General features: G+C 37.5%; 4 protein-coding genes across 15 annotated transcripts in view; 1 reads left to right on the top strand and 3 right to left on the bottom strand.

Moving 5' to 3' along the window:
- Positions 1-1,839: 1,839 nt before the first annotated feature.
- Positions 1,840-3,065, bottom strand: LOC133845040 (uncharacterized). Its single transcript, XM_062279375.1, has 3 exons — positions 2,962-3,065; positions 2,102-2,899; positions 1,840-2,030 (listed from the first exon to the last, which is right to left on the bottom strand). The coding sequence occupies exons 1-3, from the start codon at positions 2,981-2,983 to the stop codon at positions 1,963-1,965; spliced, it is 888 nt and encodes a 295-aa protein (XP_062135359.1). The 5' UTR covers positions 2,984-3,065; the 3' UTR covers positions 1,840-1,962.
- Positions 3,066-3,794: 729 nt separating this feature from the next.
- LOC133845041 (uncharacterized) lies at positions 3,795-4,349 on the top strand. Its single transcript, XM_062279376.1, has 2 exons — positions 3,795-3,906; positions 3,968-4,349. Exons 1-2 carry the CDS (start codon positions 3,879-3,881, stop codon positions 4,300-4,302), a joined length of 363 nt encoding a protein of 120 aa, XP_062135360.1. The 5' UTR covers positions 3,795-3,878; the 3' UTR covers positions 4,303-4,349.
- A 1,455-nt stretch (positions 4,350-5,804) lies between these two features.
- On the bottom strand, positions 5,805-6,904 carry LOC133844154 (uncharacterized). The gene is made up of 2 exons (XM_062278021.1): positions 6,796-6,904; positions 5,805-6,731 (listed from the first exon to the last, which is right to left on the bottom strand). Exons 1-2 carry the CDS (start codon positions 6,824-6,826, stop codon positions 5,890-5,892), a joined length of 873 nt encoding a protein of 290 aa, XP_062134005.1. The 5' UTR covers positions 6,827-6,904; the 3' UTR covers positions 5,805-5,889.
- Positions 6,905-7,093: 189 nt separating this feature from the next.
- Positions 7,094-18,117, bottom strand: part of LOC133844152 (rab11 family-interacting protein 3) — a 52,723-nt gene continuing 41,699 nt past the window's right edge. For 6 of the 12 annotated variants that reach the window (XM_062278017.1, XM_062278016.1, XM_062278015.1 and 3 more), the window contains 5 exons: positions 10,072-10,206; positions 9,546-10,002; positions 9,340-9,488; positions 9,063-9,101; positions 7,094-8,711 (listed from right to left, as the gene is read on the bottom strand). In XM_062278017.1, the coding sequence (XP_062134001.1) occupies positions 8,583-8,711; positions 9,063-9,101; positions 9,340-9,488; positions 9,546-10,002; positions 10,072-10,206 (909 nt within the window). In that variant the 3' untranslated portion in view covers positions 7,094-8,582. Of the gene's footprint in view, positions 8,712-9,062; positions 9,102-9,339; positions 9,489-9,545; positions 10,003-10,071; positions 10,207-10,323; positions 10,452-14,816; positions 15,884-18,117 lie in introns of those variants that run through there. The other 6 variants (XM_062278012.1, XM_062278013.1, XM_062278011.1 and 3 more) reach the window with 4 other exon arrangements.

Genomic DNA, 18,117 nt, shown 5'->3' on the forward strand with positions numbered 1-18,117 from the left:
GTGACTCCGATTTGCCACCTTCTAAAATAGAAACTTATACTTATTAAACTGTAATTTATAAATATTAATTAATATGCACAATAAAAATAGTAACTTAGATCAAAAGAGATTAAAATATTCAGGTACTTAAAAACAAAGTTTGTTAAAAATCTGTTAGTTTCCTTTCTTATGAATTCTTGTCGCAAACTACCCGCTACTATATACCCTAACTATACCCTTTCTAATCGTATGCAAATTTAAAGCCGAAGCTGGCAAACGAAAAGAAATGATTTCTTTTTGGCTCGCCGCATATTCATAAAGTGCTTTTTAATGGGAGCAAGAGGTCTTAGTGCCGCCAGTCAGACAACGTCCCAATCTATGTCCCAGTCTGTTGAAATCCTCTGGCTTAGACCGAGGCCAAGTCCGAGACACGTTCTTATGTGTGTTTGTAGTTCGAAACTCAAACACATACTGGGAATGAAAGCGCTGACAAGGCGGCCAAACCAGGAGGCGTCTGTCACTTATCGAACTCTTTGCATGTCTTTGCATGCGGCCACATTTGATAAGCGAGCAGGAAAGCTAAGCAAAAGGAAAAAAAAACAAGCAAATCAGAGAAAAAAGAGAATTACTGTATGTAATGCGGAGACAGATTCGATTGGAACAGCTGAGACTGCGACTACGACTCGTCCATCTCCCTGCATCTTCTCCCTGCACCACGATTCTCCAATGTGGCATTGGCCTTCATGCGAGTATTGGCATTCACTTGGCTTTGCGTTTGGCATTCTGGGCTTTGGCCAAATCCGTTAATAAGCCATTTTGACAAATTGGATGATTGCCGTCAGACTGCGATTGCCAGTAATGTCTGCGTGTGTGTGTGCGTGGAAAGTGTGGCAAGCGTTTGAGGCAAGTAATGATAAAGTAGACGATTACCAATTGATCTAAAGAGTAACGAGCAACATTTAAGCATTTGATTGTTGCCAAAAGAAGCAAAACCATATTTGCTCTCAACAGTCAAGTTCGTCTAAGATACAAAGTAAACTTTGGAAAAATCTTGAAGCATATCGAAGCTGCAAAGTAAACAAATCTTAAATCGCAAGTGATGAATGGCGTGAGCAACTTGGCTTATACTTATATTAAATAAGAAACGACATTGAATTATATCTTGAACATTGATTTAAAGCGAATGAATTTAATAGAAGTTCTCATTTAGAGGAAATACTGAAGAAAAAACATCAGAATTTAATAAAAGTTTTCTTTTAGAGGAAATACTCTAGAAAGAGCATCAGATTTTAATAAAAGTTTTCATTTGTAGAAAATACTCTAGAAAAGTGAATTTTAATCAGTTTTGTTGTTTAGTACGTGCAAGAAAAGCAAACTCTATTAGTTAGGAAACTGAAGCTGGACACTTTGAGGGGAAAAACACATAAGTGCAGTCTCAAGGTCTGCCAAGTCGAATTTAAATATTTTGTTGGATTTGGTACCCCAAAAATAATTACATTATGTGCTTTTTGTTTTAAGGAAATCAAAAGAGACGATTAGAAAGCTAATTCAATGCACATTGAAGTGAAATATAAATAATACTTCCAATTAATTGATGTTGTGTAAGGATTTTACAATTATTAATAAGATTTTAAAATTCATTCATAGTCGTAACGTCAATTGGAATTGGATTTCAGTTAACCTTGCAAATTGTGTTTCAAAAGTACTTCCAAACATTTTATTGGCTGATTGATAATTAGTAATTATCCTTTCAAAGTCAAAAGTAATGATCATTACTGTATCTGGAGAATCTCGAGATACTCATAAGTTCTTGTTCGCAATTTATTCTCTATCCATCTTTTAAAATAATAAAACCACAAATTTATTTTTCAATATTTGCATAGTTATTATTTATTAAAAATGTAATTGTAAATTCGTTAATACAGTTTTCTATATTTCTATTTCAGTTTCTCCATCTCTCTAGACCTCTCCTTGAGTATCTGCTTACTGCATATCACGCTCATAGCATCTGATCGTGTTCCGGCACTCGTCATCATGCACTTGGCTGAACACTGAATAAACGCAAATTGAAAATGAAGTTAAACTAATAGATTGCCCAGCTACTCTCATTAGCAAAACTTACCATTTTTGGTGTTGAAGCAATTCCATTGGCTCAACTCACACTGACCGGGAAACTCGACGACACATTTGCCATTGGATGCACAAACGGGAAGCGCCTTCTCGGGGCAATTGTAGTTGCATTTGCCCAGTTCTTGGAGATCGCGTTGCGCCTCAGTCAACTCAGGCACTTGCACCTCCTCCGATGAAATCAAACGCAGCTTGTGGTGCTCTGGCACTGAGGTAGTCGATGTGCTGAGGCTGCTGTGTTGCTTCTCTTTTTGCTTTTGCTTCTCCTTCTGTGCGTTGAGCTTCTCGCGCTCGCTGATCGCCTGATTGATGGCCAGGGGAATATGCTTCTCGGCCTGTTGCATTATATAGCTGACTTTCTGGTGTAGCTGGTTGACCTTGTCGCCAACATTGTCCACTTGCGGTTGCTTGCCGGGCACTGTGACCACAATCTGTGATACCGGCGGCATCACCACTTTGTTATGGCCGGCAACAGGAGCTGCATACTGCTGCCATGTGCCAGTTGCTGTATGATTTATCACCTGCGGCACTGTCTTTGGCTGCTCAACATGTGGCGGCAGCAAATCCAAATGCGGCACAGCGATTGTAGATTTTCCTTTTCCCTCGCCTTGCAACTGTGGCACGTGGCCAGTTAATACTGTGGCCGTTTGTCCATGCGGTTTTTGTGTCGTCGTCTGCAGCACTTGATTGATGTGATTCGTTATCAGTGTTTGAATATGCACGGGAAGCTTGTCGGGAAGCTGTTGCTCTGGCTTGTCCAATTCCACGGCCTGTGATGCCGCCAACAACAGAGCTGCAGCAAAGACAATTTTTATTATAAATTCCTTTCACTTTACCTGAATCCCGCCCACTTACCAAACACGTAGAAAGTTCTCATTTTGTTATTGATCTCTTGCACTCTTTCCAAACGACGCTCGATTGTGTTCTGTGACGATTTTGATGAGAGCCCTCAGTTTATATACGAAACTGATCGAGTATCATGTGTGCACACAAGATTTGTCATAAGCATTTCAGCATCTTTATATTTTAATGCACTTTTTATGTTAATTAAATTATAAAGCATTGCGCTCATCCTAAAGGAACTGGTTTCGTTTTGCCTCAACGATCGACTGACTGTGACGGAAATTCGTTTGAATCGCACTTAATTCGCACTTCCTTATAGAATATTACTTTACACAAAATTTGAGATATTTTGTGTTAACAACACCTCGTGCTTGGGGCGTGGCATGTGGTTTAAGCCCACAATGCAACACAATTGAATTTCAATTAAATAACGAGTTCAATTCTTACTTGTTTTCAATACATTTACAGTTGAGAATGCATTGGGTGAGCATTAGGTGAGCAGTTTAAGCATTCAGCCTGAAAGTATGCTTTAAATATTTTTGTATTGTAATTTCTACACAATAACCAAATGCCGCAGCAATTTATTATTTAAACAAAAGCAAAGCAAGTACTAAATATGCAAATTTCCCACGGGACGAGCAAACACAAAAAGCTTTTATTTTTGGCAGGCGAACAATCAAAATAAATGACAGGCCCCAAAAGATGATGACATTGATAATATTACAGTTTTGCATATTTTTGTCAGGTGTTAAAATAAAGGATTATGCGAGGCAAGCGGCAATCGGATGAACAAGTTGAAGAGCCAAAAAGCTGACAAAACTTTCTTATAAAAACAATATGGACTCGACACAAAATCAACAGTTCAACAGTTGCTGCAAACACAGCAAGGTTAACCTACAACAACAACTATCAAGTCCAAACAGCTCAAAATGAAGCACTTTTCGCCACTTTGCCTGTGTAAGTTTAACAAGCATTGCTCAAACAACTCAAACTCTAACTTTTGCTTCCCTTGTCATAGTCCTTGTTACGCTCGCCGTTGCCAGCGCTAGTGTGTTGCCCGTAAAGCGCAATCATTTACCGGCTGTCAATCAGCAGGGCGAGGTCGTCTGGCTGGATGAGATGAGCCACTCTGTGCCAGATAAATGTGACTTCAGCTGTACGGATCAAGATTTAAGCGTCTGCGCCCACAACGGACAATGCCTGCAACTGTTCACCAGCCGCTGCACGATGGCCGCCTACAATTGCCGTAATCCTCAGAAGCGTTTCAATATTGTCGAGAACTACAAATGCACACAGGGCTACGTGCCGCTCTGCAGCCCCGAAGAGCGCAAGGAACTAGGAATTACAATGTAAACAATATATTTACAGACTTTTTGGAAGTTGATAATTGTAAAACTTAAATAAATTACATATTCATATATTATTAAAAAATAATAATATAATTTTACTATTAACGTACAAAGATCGAAAGAGATCGAATTTCTAGCCGATGCCGAAGGAAGTAATAAAAGACATTGCACAACTTCAATGAATTCATATGCTACGGATGTTTTATTCCAAATATTCTACGTATACTTCATATACTTAACATACTACGTATACGCATATGTGTGTTCTTCATATAGTGTATTCTTCATATTTCAAATATTCTACGTATACTTTTTATACTAAATATACTACGTATACTTCATATACACATTATAATACGTATGATTTATACACTACTTAGACTGCGTATATTTTATATACAAATTATACTACGTATACTTTATATAATAAATATACTACGTATACTTCATATAAAAATTACAATGCGAATGCTTTATACACTACATAGTCCGCGTATACTTTATATACAAATTATACTACGTATACTTTATACCCTACATAGACCGCGTATACTTCATATACTAAATATACTACGAATACTTTATACATCTCGCATATTATGTATACGCTTTACATTTACTGCATATGCAGCGAACACTTAATGCTTGTTATTATATATTTTATTGTTAGTGGTTTAAAAAAATTATCTTCGGTATTATGGGAAAATATTTGTACAATTATATTACAACCGCATTAAAATTAAATGAATTTCATCTAAATATAATATGGCGCAAAAGCTTCGAGCTAATCAAATATAATATTTTATATTTTAACATATCAAACTAAAAATTAACGGAAGCAAAAACTAATATGAAATTTGGTACACTTTACCCACTAAGCGATTAACTCTGCTGGCACGTTTGCAATTACTGCGTTGCTTGCATGCGCGCATTAATAAATGAATATTACTTAACGAACTAATTAAATTGGCGATTAAATTACACTTAATTGCATAACGAAACGCTCGTGTGAAACTGTCATCTTATAGCAAGAATTTGACAGCATTAAACGCACTTACAAATGCTTAATGGGAATACAAGGAAGGCCAAAGTGTAATAGATCAAATTCTTGAAATAATCAGAGCTTTCCTTGTAAAGTTGTTGCAACGAGCCACCGACTCCCCAGAGATAGTTGTTGAATGTACGAGTACCGAGAGAGCCCCGCGGAACTTTCCTATATAACAGGGAGATTTTAAAAATGCTTGTTGTGAATCAAAAACATTCAGAGGCGAGCAATACTCTAAGCTCCTTACATTCATTTGAAGCTTTGCCACGAGTTAAATAAATAAATTTGATTTGCAAATGTTCATAGAGTTAAAGGCTGCGCTTCATGTTAAGCACACTTTTGCTAATCCGCAAAGTATTCGTAATTGCATTTGAACTTTTCGAAAAAGCAAAAGCAAACTAAAAATTCGAATTTCCCAATGTTGCATCCATTCATTTTCTCTTCTCAAAAACTAATTCACATTTTTCATATATCATATGATATTAAATTGATTTTTTATTTATAAGCAAATTTAATAATATCAAACAAGTAAAATGTTAATTAAAATTACATATTGATATCTTCTGGAGTGCAACGCCTTGCACACAAACCCCTGCGACAGACTTGCTCATCGACTTCGCGGAACGCTGAATCACGATGCTTGCAGTTGAAGCTATCCATGATGCACTGATTTGGGAACTCATGGATGCAGACGCCATTGGTGGCACAAATCGGAAGCAGCTCGAACTTGGTGCACACTGCATCACAGTTTTCGGGCTCAGTGGGCGGCATTGGCATAGGATGGGGCGTGGTCGTCATATCGCCCAACAACAGCTGGAAGCAGTTTCTTGTCGCCACTGTTTTGGGCATCTCAACTGGGGTCGTTGTTGTGACGGGCGCTTGTACGACGACGGGTTGAACTTCCGAGGCAGCCACATGGGGAACACCAGGGTTGGGCTTGCCAAGATTAGGCATGCCAGGATTGGGCACTCCAGGGTTGGGCAAACCGCGATTAGGGATACCAGGATTGGGCATGCCAGGGTTAGGCACTCCGGCATTTGGCATTCCGGGGTTTGGTACTCCAGGGTTGGGCAAACCGCGATTTGGGATACCAGGATTGGGCTTGCCAGGATTAGGTACTCCTGGATTAACTGTCTCCACTATAGCTCTCATCTTGCGCACCTTGGCCACCGGCTTGCTCACAGTGGGTGGCACCACAACCTGCTCAGTGGTGCTTACCTTGCCTGGTTTCACCTCAACAACACGTGCCACCTCCTCCGTCACATCATCTACTTTATCCTGGGTGATCACGGGCTTTCCATTCACCAGCAACGGCACTTGGACTGTAACCCGGCCGATCTCTGAATTTGGCTTCACCTGCGCTGTGACAATTACGGAACACAGCAGCACTACGAAGAAAGTAGAGAGATTGATCAGTCAAGTATTGAATGATCCGCAAATGGAAGCTCTTACCTGCGGCCAAAACGAAACTGAGCTTAAACATCTTGTAACTTCACCTCGAGGGTCTTCTGTGTCCTGAACTGGGTCTTGGCAACGTCTTAAATACATTATCGGACAATCCCTGATGTAACTCGCCAACCGGTTGCAAGTTCAAGGCAACAGCTGGCAAACTGTGCAAAACCGGTTCCCACCAAAACTTTCCTCCATAAATCCACCAATTATTGTGGTTATTGTTTTTGGGTGGGTTTTGTCAACGCTTCATTAGCATTAATTCATATTCGAAAATTCTCCAAAGAACAACTGAACACTCTTGTTTGTTTTTATAAAATACTTCTTTTTTTATTATTTTTATTTTTAGTATTGTTTCGTACACTTCCTTGGTGTAAATCATATAGTATGTAGTTAAGCTATATTATTAGGCGTAGACATGTACACATAGTTAATTTATATTTATATAGATGTACATAAATTGTAATGGACTTTTTTATTAGTTTTATCTAAAAGCTTAAAACTTTTCTTTTCTTGCCTTTTACAACACTGTTCTATGATACAAAAGAATTGCTTAATTGGTATAAATCATTATAAGGCATCAAATATTTTGATTAGCAAAGTTCTCTATATATAGATTTTCCGTATTGTATTATTATATGTATATTGTATATATTCATATAGAAGAGTTGACCACTTGAGTTATGTATGTATTAAGTTTTCGTTGAGTTTTTTAGTCTAAGCTAATTAGGGATCGTCTGAACATATCCGGAGGGGTTTTCTACAGTAACGATCCCTAAACCTTTGCACATTACGTCCATCTATATAGGTTTTACATACGATTATAATATACGTAGTACGTAATTCAGATAAGATTAGTTTTGCAGTTTAGTATTATCTGTGTAATTATTTGTAAATAATTGCTTTTCATTCTAACTAAAACTCCGACTACATATCCTGGGGATTGTCCATACCATAAACGCAAATTGTTTGATAGGTTCTTCTTGGATCTGGATATAGTATATATGCGAGGAAGCCTAAGGTTCTTGAGACAAAGATATCAAAACAGAAATAAGAGCAAAAAGGTAAAACATTTCTGTAAATTCCCAAAGATAAACCACAGGCTGCCTCTTTTAAAGTATCTGAAATAATATCGCATATAAAACTCTTTAAAAGGTACTCAAACTAGGGAACGGTTCATATAAACATATCGTCATATTGTTGCTAGTTAAAATTGTTAATAAATATTGTTTCATTTAAAAGGTGTTTCTTCTTAGATTCTAAACATTTGTTTTTTTTATAGATAATATCTTCCAAGGTTCAACAATACTACAAAATCTATAAACAATAATTGGATAGACGATTTTTCGTTTTAGACAATTTGGGGTTTTGTTCTTTCTATTTTACAAACATGAATTTTTTATACATAACAATTATATTAATATAAAAGGGATACGAAAAAATGAATGAGTGTAACAATTTTAACTAATTTCACACAATTCTGTTTTTGTTCTGTTCCATTGCGTTAGGTTTTCTTCTTGGTTTTTGTTTTTATAAGTTTTGTGTTGTTCGGTTTAAAAACTACAATAAATTTGTTATAAAATAAATTATGACTTAAGTTAAATATACATAAATATATGGGATTTTTGCTTATCATATCATTTAAAGTAGTTAATTAGTTGGTTTGTTTTTCTTTTTTTTTCCATCTGTGTGTTTCTATGTTGAGTTTACGTTAGGTGGTACAGAAACTGTAAAGTGTCTGGGCTGTATCTTCTTCTCCGTCTCCTTCTCTTTCTCGTCGTCGTCTTCGTCTACTTGCGCTCTATGGGCTTGACTTCGAGCAACTGGGGATAATTCTCCACAATGTTGAGTAAGATGGTGTCGATGTAATGCTTTAGACGGACATTCTCATCTTCCTTTTCCTGGAAGGCCTGTTGCAGCTGCAAGTGCATACAAAATATTGATTAGTGTTGAACAACGTGTGAAAGTTAAGGTTAACAGTTAACACAAAGACAGGCAAAGTTATGAAACCTTTTCGTCCTCTTCTTGTTATTTCATAAAAACTAAATGAACCCAACACATAATTTTAAATTTTGTATTAAACATTTTGTAAAAAGAGTGCCAAAAAGAATTTGTTAGAGAACATGAACCAAAAACCATAAAAACAGTGGCCGTCAAACTGTAGCGCATGCACAGTGGCTCCAAAACCGAGTGATTTTAGTTGCGTTGCGATATTTGGAATTTTGTTTGCTTTTATTTTTTTCTTGTGGTTGTTGGTGGTTAAGCATTACCTGACTTAAGGATGCTAATGTGGCTGAATCCACAGAATCCTGTAATACAATAGATACAATATATAATATATATAGACATATGATATGGGGTACAACGGGCACAATGTGTATGCAGCAGGACTCTCAAACTGTGTGCAACAATTACAAGCGTGACTGTGCGTGGGCGTTGATTTTAAAGTTGTTGAGTGGACAGTACTAAGTACTAAGAAGGCTTCAAAGCTTGGGACGGAAGGGGAAAAGCGGGAAATAGCAGCAAATTCGCATTTCGCATACACACCTGAGCTTGTGACATTTCCTCCAGCTCCTGGGCCAGATTGTTGAGGGTGCCACTCAACAGATGACGACCCTGCTCCACGCCATTGGTCAGCATGGTGGCCTGATTCGTCAGCATCGTGGCCTGCAGTTCCTCGTTTTGCTCCTCGAGTGCTAATATAGAGACGGAGTTAGTTTTCTAGAAAGCTTTTGAGTAATTCACAAACTTACAGCGATTCTTTTGTCGCATCTCCTCGAGCTCTTGATGCAGCTCCTCCAGTCTTATGCTCTCCGGCGATGTGGTGGGCATGGCACGTGCCCCATTCTCCTCGCGGGCACGCTGCAGCTCGTGACTCAGCTCCAGCATCAGCTCCTCGGTGGATTTCTTCTCCTGCTCGTGGCGACGCAGCGTTTGCAACTGCTCATCGTATTCCTGCTGCAGTGCGGCAATCTGATCGCGTGCCAGCTCCAGCTGCTCCTCGGTGCGATGCAAATCATTGGCCTGTTTATCACACAGCACACGCAATCGTTGCGCCTCATCGCGCAGTGCATTCGCCTCGATTTCGGTGGCTTTTATCTTCATCTGGCAGTTCTCATTCTGCAACGAGGCTTCGCGTTCCACGCGCGCCAAGATCTCGCGATGACGCTTCTGTTCCTCAGCCAAGCGTTCCTCGGCGCGCAACTCCGACTAGAATATGAAAGAGATAGTAGTTAATGAAATGTACTCCACAACAATGCTTGCAAAACTGTAACCCACCTCTCTGTATTGCTCCTCGAGCATGTGATAACGCGCCTGGAGCACCGCATATTCTGTTTTGGTGCGCGTTGTGCGATCCTCGGCTATATTCTGTGTGTCTGACAGATCATCCACCTTACGCTGCAGCAGCTCCAGCTGTAAACGATACGAAAATTGGAAAAAGTTTGCATTAATTAAAATGGCATTTAATGGCGAAATTTCTTTTCGCATTTTTTGTTTTTTTTTGGTTTTGCATTTTCATTAACTACTAACACAATCGCTTTTCATGTGCCGCAAATCGTGGAGCAGCTCATTCACCAACTGCACATCTGCCATGTGATTTTTCAAATACATTTGCATATATCTTCGTCTATATACATTATCTGGGTCTCTATATAGTAATGATATTTGTATATCTATATTGCCGCGCTCTGCTCATCAAATATTCAACGAAATATTTTGCAGTTGGCGGCTTCAGCTTCGACTTCGACTTCGGCTGCGGCGTCGTCTTTGCTCATTTGCTTGCCACAACGAGACTGCAACACGTAGCCGCCGGCTGTTTTTGTTGATATTTTTTGCTGCTTCTTTTTGATTTTTGTTCAGCGGCAGCAAAGACGACGACGACGACGACGACGACGCACTCTGTGGGCTGCAGCATACACTTAATTACACTGTACAACAAGGGAATCGTATTTCACTTTTTGAAATCAACAATGAATCGCAAACAAAGCTGCCACAATTTGTTGTTTAGTTGAAGATACAATTTCCAAACAATTTGTTAGCTATTTAACAATTGTTAGCACTTGTTGCACAGTGTTATTGAGCATGCCGAGCCCATATAAATTTCATAAATATTAAGCATACGCCCATTGACTGTTTGTTAGGCACCCACAAATGTTGGCGTTGCATTCATTAACTATTTTTGGTAGACACTTGAAACGCAAATATTTGATTGCAAACTGCTGTTCAGTGTAATTATCGGCGCAAGTATATATGTGTATAGTGTACATATATAATGTCTGTATATATACAATGTCTATATATACGCTGCATATTTGAGAAATCAGTCGTTGCTTGTGTGACCAGCTGCCGATAAGAAACTGTGTGTGAAGCGGATGCGTCTTCTGGGATGCAAGTGTAATACAGGGTAACTGATAGCAAACTGTTGCTGCCAGTGTTGGAAAATGTGCTCGATTTAATGCAAGGAAAACTAGAGTAGTGTTGGAAAATATACTCGATTTGTCAGTAGGGAAATTTAGAGCACATAAATCTACAAAGATAGTCAAGATAACAATCTAATAGAGCGCTTTATATGTTAAATATATTTTGTTAGAGGATGTAACACGTGTTATAGCACTATTCAGTGTTGAAAAGCAACATTCTAAAGTGTTGTTAAATGATTATAATTTCTCAGCTGTGCAATTAGATGGATTGCTGCCTTTGCTTACAAGAAGTCAATTGAAAAGTTCAATTCAATCAAATACGCGGCATTTGCCATACAAATTGTGGGTGGGTATTTTTATTTGGGCTGCGCAGTGACTGTCCAACTGTTCAACTGTGTTGGCAAAGGCTTTAATTAAGCTTAATTAAATGCAATTTGTGGCGAATTGGTGACGCAGAACAGTCGCTCGATGAGCAATGTAAACAGTAAATAAAAAATCAGCGGCACACACAGAAAACAATTTGTACTCGACGCATCGAGCGGGAGAACGAGCGTATATGGCGACTATATAATATGTACAAAATCGGACGTAACAAACAAAAAAAAAAATATAACTAACGATACGGCGCACGGCACGTCAACAACTGAATGAAAGGCCTAGGAATGGGGCACCGAAAATGACATGTAAACTCTATGCGAGTGGAATTCGCTGAGAGGCCGCAAACAGCAAGAGAGAGAGAGAGAGAGAGAGAGAGAGAGCGAAAGAGCAAGGTCTTTAGGGCCCGATGTACTCATCATATGTGTACAATGAACCATGCCAAAAAAAAATAGAATTATAGTATCTTTTATATAAGCATAAGAAACTAGAAATTTTATTTGAAATTCTACAGAAAGCAACAACAACATGAATCACGAAAACAGAGACCGAGAACCGTTGGCCAAAATAAACAAAAAGTCATACAAGCCATAAAAGAAACTAGACAACATACTATAAAGAAAAGGCGAAGCAAAACACCAAGAAGAAGACGAAATAATAATAAAATAAAATTCAGCCAGACAAATTGAGTAACAAGTGCCGTTTTACAAACACACACACACAGAGAGAGAAAGAGAGGGGAAGATGGACTGTTGAAAGAAAGCGGGAAGTGGCGGGGTTATCTTAATGCTTCACTTTTTCTTGTCACTTTTGTTGAAGCCCATCAAAATGTCAGCAGGGTTAGTTCCAGGGTCATTTGTGGTCTGCTCCCCATATACCATAACATTTAAGATGTGTGTAAAAATCGGAAACTCACTGTGAACAAGTTTATTTTTGGTTGAGGAAGGAGAAAACTGGAAGGCTTTCGACTTTAGCTGACAGGTGACATTATTATGGGGGGAAATGGGGAAATGTGTGAGCACTAATAATGGAAAAGTGTGTGCACAAAAGATCAACACAGCTGGCAAAGGTTTTTGGGGAAGTGCATTAGGCAAAATTTTGATTGAGTTCAACAAACAGATGAAGAGTTGAAAGATAAACCATAATTGAAATGTGTCAGCATTAATCAACACTGTCTGAAAATTAATTTATACGACACGGAACTAAATTCAAAAAGAAAAGTGTCAACAAATGACATATGAAAAGCAAACAACTTTAAATTGCAATGATGATTGTTGAAAGATGTTGAGATAAGATAAAACCGATATATATGCAGTCATTAACCAACACTGATCGATGATCAACGCATAATGTACGATAAGTAAACACATTTTGTATTATTTTATCTATCATCCAACACGTAAATTCGATAACTAAAGAGCTGCTACCCATCATAATCACTTCAGCTCGGGTTTGGTGCCATTCTCCTAGACGTTAACAGCTCATAAATTTCAATCGCAATTGAAATAAAAAACAGAGCAATGCACAGAGCCATTACAATCAGCATTAGCTTTGACCTCAAAAGATTCCACAAGCAGCAACTTGCAACACTTTCCGCTGTCTACAACAATGCTCCCATTTGTTACATTTATCAAATGAGAGTCCGTTCCCATTAGCATACAACTCGTATATATTGTTTAGTATCGGACAAATGCGTAAACAAACTCTGGAGAACAGCGAAGACATGTGGATTGGCATCCGTTTCGCTTTGGCCTTATCGGACTTCCATTGACCTCCAGCCCGGATTGTGGGGTGTTGAAAGAGTTATCAAGACGTTATTTCAAAGAGCTGCTGAGTTTCGTTTGATTAATCACACGCTCGCATTCACAGCTCAGATCCGCTGCTGGCCAATTAGCTGAACCCAATGTTAGTACGACTGGAAAATGGAAAATTGCATCATGCAATTAGTTGCATGTCGAATTCTGCCGCTTGCTGCTTTTGTGCCCCATGGTGCATGGTTACACGTTGCAATCGTTGGGAACACAAAAAAAAAAGAGGTTGTTCCCGTCACAAACATATATATCTCATATCTCTCATAGGTATTTCCTTTCCTTTCTCATTCCGCAATCGCATTAGACGCTTCATTTTTAGAAACTTAAGACCCAAAGGCGCTTCTGTGTTCTGTTTCTCTCTTTCAGTTACTTTCGTTGACACATTTTGTTGTTATGTTGTTGCTGCCCACTAATCATCGACCAACCACTTGGCTAAGTTTCAGTTCATTCATCTGTCTCATTCATTCATCAGCATTATTTCTTCTCTAGTTTTCGTTTTAGTTTTTTCTCCGACTGCTGATCTCATTTGACGCTTCGAAAAAGATAATTTATGAATTCTTTGTTTATTTTTAACACATGTTTGCAATTTAACACAAAAAAAAGAGAGACGAGAACAACTATTTAATGTTATTCTTTTAGTTTTGCTGTTCTCTTTTTTTTTGTTGATAGGTAAATATGTCAAGGAAATTCGTAAACAATTTCTGAAATGTTCAATTTAACTGACGATTAAGGCAAATTTATTTTCGCAAGAAATGAAATGTTTTTCCAAAGAGAATAGCGCAGATGTTTTACTTAAACAATTTATTCATCACAATCACGAATGTTTCAATAAAAGTATTTTTCCATCAGCATTTCAACGCTTATTTGTTCAAGCTCAAATTGTTGTCTCATTTTTTGTGTTAACCAACACTGATTACTTATTTAAATGTCGAACTAATGCACTTAGCTAAGCATTACATAACACTGGTTTTGCTTGCACTTTTTGTTTTGTAAAATACCTTTTGGCAAGACTCACATCATTTTCCACACACGCTTCAAGCATTTTTGCTAAACACTTAACATAAATCAATCAACCAGTTAGTTATTTTTGAAATAAATATTTATTACAATTCCTCTCGCCCTGAACAATGCCAGCAACAATCCGAAGGTAGACTAAATCACCTGACTGCGAAGCCTCGCTTATTTATAGTAAATTGACATTATTGACATGCCACGACATACTATACTATAGTATAGAGGGTTAAACTAGGGGATAGACTATAGCAAACTGTCTCTCTAACATGCAAGCATGAGAGGGTGGCAGCTGGCTGACCACGCAATAAATATACCCTGAACTTTGCATACAACGAAAATAACAAAAAACAGCACAATAAAATTAGCCAAGTGGACAGGCGAGAGGTCAGAGGTTTGTGCTTACTTGCTCATTGAGATTATCGCATATCTCGGCACTGAGGGCTCCGTTCATTTTGTTGTTGTTTGTACCGTTCGCTGAGCCGCCGTTTCCGTTTCCGCTTCCACCGTTCTCCTCGAAATCACAGAGTAATTTGTTCTTAAAGTTTTTCAAATTTTCCAATTTGAATCCGTTGGTATTCGTATTATTGGTTTTATTATTAAATTTACTGGTTAACGTTTCCAAATTATAGATTTTATTATTGTTATTGTTGTTGTTGTTATTCGATTCAAGACTGTTATTATTATTCTCAAGTTTGTTCTCGATGAAAACAAGTGAATTGGGTTCCGAATCGGATGGCACAATATCCTCAAAATCAGCTGGATTGAGACTCAGAAATGTCTCCTGATCGATCAGTATCGGTTGCTTGTCCCCGAATGCCGAATACGGTCCTCCAGTCACTCCCAAACTGTAGGCGTTACACAGCGGATTTTGCGTGGAACTTGTGTTGAAATTCAAATTCAAATCCTCCAAACTGTCCGCCGCTGAGAGCTTCTGACTAGTGTTCCGTTCACTCCCAAATTTCACACAATTGTTATTGTTGTTATTATTATTGCTGCTGCTGCTGTTATTGTTGTTGTTGTTGTTGAGTGTGTTTTGCTTTTGATTTATCGACGCTGCATTCGTTGTGGGTCCGACAAATTCGAATTGACCCGCCCACATATCATAGGCTAAGTCAATGCTATCGGGCTGGCTGGCAGGTTGACTACTCATGATTTGTTTTTGTTGAACGATTGCTGTAATAGTTTTTCTTTTTCTCTTCTTATTTTTGGCTTTGTTTTCTTTTATGCATTCGTTTTTCGGAGCGGGGGCGTGGCACTGGGGTGTTGGATATTCACACTTTTTCGACTGTTGTTGTTGTTGTTTTAGATTCTTGTGTTGTTTTTATTGTTGCGGAAGACAAGGTGTTGTTTTGTTTAGGTTTCAAGGCACATTTTTCAGATATTTTAAAGTTTTCAGCTTCCTCTTGTTGCTGCTTACATTTTACACTACTTTTTGGGCACTTTTCTATGCATTTTCAACCTTTTGATATGCTACGTAAATGAATATATATTTTTGATTAAAATTTATAGTTTATTACAAAAACATAAATTATAAACTTTCGTTTAAATTACAAAATATAAATTAAATCAAATATTTATTTGATCTCTTTGTATTTTATAATCTAATTAGTAAATTAAAATATACTATTTTCAATTTATATCTTGTAAGTGTTTTTATTATTTATATTATATTATATTAATATTGTTTTAATTTTACTGAGTGTCACACATTTTTATTAGTTTGTTGTATATCTTTTTTTCATATTTTTGAATAATTTTTTAATTTAATTATGTTTTATATTTTATACACATTTTTTGTTGGTATAATTTGGTATCTTTTTTTATTTGATACACATTTATATATTATTCATTTTTTATCTTTATGATGTCACATTTTGTTTTTAATTTTAGTTTATTTTTTTATTTATACTCATATTTATTCAAATTTTAATTTATTTTTTTTTATATTTGATACTTAATTCTATTAGTTTGTGGTATATTTTTTGTAATTTGTTTATTTAATTCATTTATTATTTTTTAACTTGATTGCGTTTCATGTCTTATACACATTTCTATTCTATTAGTTTGTTATGTATTTTCTTTAAGTTACTCATTCATTAAATTCTTCATTTCATATTTGCAGCTTTTACTCTTTGTTTAGTCTACGAAAATCTCTTGAAGATCAGTCTCTTAATTACGCTTTATGAAGCATAATTGTTTTGGCAAAAGGGCACGTAGTACATTTCCCCTAATGAGTTTATTCAACTTCATAAACAAAAACAACAGAGTTCACAATTCATTCTTTGATTTCAGTCGAGATATTTAATGTTTAGGTATAACTCGAAGAATACTGATGCTGCTGAGATGGTAATCAGAATCGCGAGGCCAAACAAATTGAAAGGTAATATTGTTCCGGATTGTGGATGCAGCAAGCAAGCAAGAAAGTAGCCTCAAGGGGGGCCACCCAGAGTACAATGGGAAAGAAAGCAAAATACAGATCAAACAAACAAAGGAAAAATGGCAACTGGCCACTCGCAAATGGTAAATGGCATTAAAGAATTTTTTTGTTGCTTATTTTTTGTTGCTTTTTTCCTTCAATCTCTCAATATTTCATGCAGAAGGAAATGCGCGATGCGCTCAGAGCAGAGCAAAGTGAACAAAAGCCATAAGGCTGCAGCAAAAGTTCTTCACTGTTTTTCTGCAGTCACGCCTCTCTTTCTACACGACTGAATTCGGCGAGTCTTCTCTGTGTCTGTGTTTAATTTCCGACTTGAATTGCGACTTGAATTGATGAACTTCGTGCAGATAAAGAAGCAACGAAGAAACAACGTCTTCTTCGTCGCTGCAATGCTTAGTGGAGCATAGAATGCTGCAATTCTTCGTTCGCTTGCAATTGCATAACATTCGTCTCCCAGAAGAGACGCCGTCATCTTCCCTTCGCCGTCGTCTGCAGCTGTTTTTTTTTCCAACAACAAGCTGATGTGTTTTTCCTTTGCTGTTCTTGATGATGGCGATTATGATGATTCAATTCAAGAAATGGGAAAATGTGTCATGCACATGAGTCTTCAAAATTCTGTGATGCCGCCACTTTTGCGCGCTGCTTAAATTGTTTATAATAAATTCGCATGATTCACAGCAGAAACAGAAGCTGAAAACATTTTCCTCAGCTAGAATTGTGCATGTCAAACGCTCTTAAGTGGTCGCCATAATAAATTTCAATTTATTTGCTCAGCCCAGTTCAACAAAACAAAAAACGAATACAAAATTTCAAGCAAAAACTCGAGCATATTTAATAATAGAAATGCACTCAAGCTAACGCCAGTGTTGTAAAATACTGTAAAGGCAAGAAAGCAAAATGTTTTCAGCTGAGTTTGCTGCCCTAGCTGTCAATCAAAAAAGGTTCCCTTCAGGCAGGTGTTGTTGTTATTGTTGTTGTTGGACCGCAAATCAACATTAAGTTGACCACAGACTTTATTGATTTATGGTATTTTTTTGTCAATGAACCATCACAGTAGCAACATCAACAACAACAACATAAATAACAACAACAACTTTCACCAGTCTCTCTTGACCAGTCGACAGTCTGTCGCATATTTCGCAGCCAACTTGTTTACCAGTTTGTTGTCGCTTCACTTTTTTTTCCTCACTTCACTTTTTTTTCTTTAAACATTTCTCGAGAAAAGCGCATCAAATTAACTCGTGTCCAAAATGGGGTTTGGCCTTTA

The sequence above is a fragment of the Drosophila sulfurigaster genome, chromosome 3 (genome assembly GCF_023558435.1).
Source record: "Drosophila sulfurigaster albostrigata strain 15112-1811.04 chromosome 3, ASM2355843v2, whole genome shotgun sequence".
Classification (NCBI taxonomy): domain Eukaryota; kingdom Metazoa; phylum Arthropoda; class Insecta; order Diptera; family Drosophilidae; genus Drosophila; species Drosophila sulfurigaster.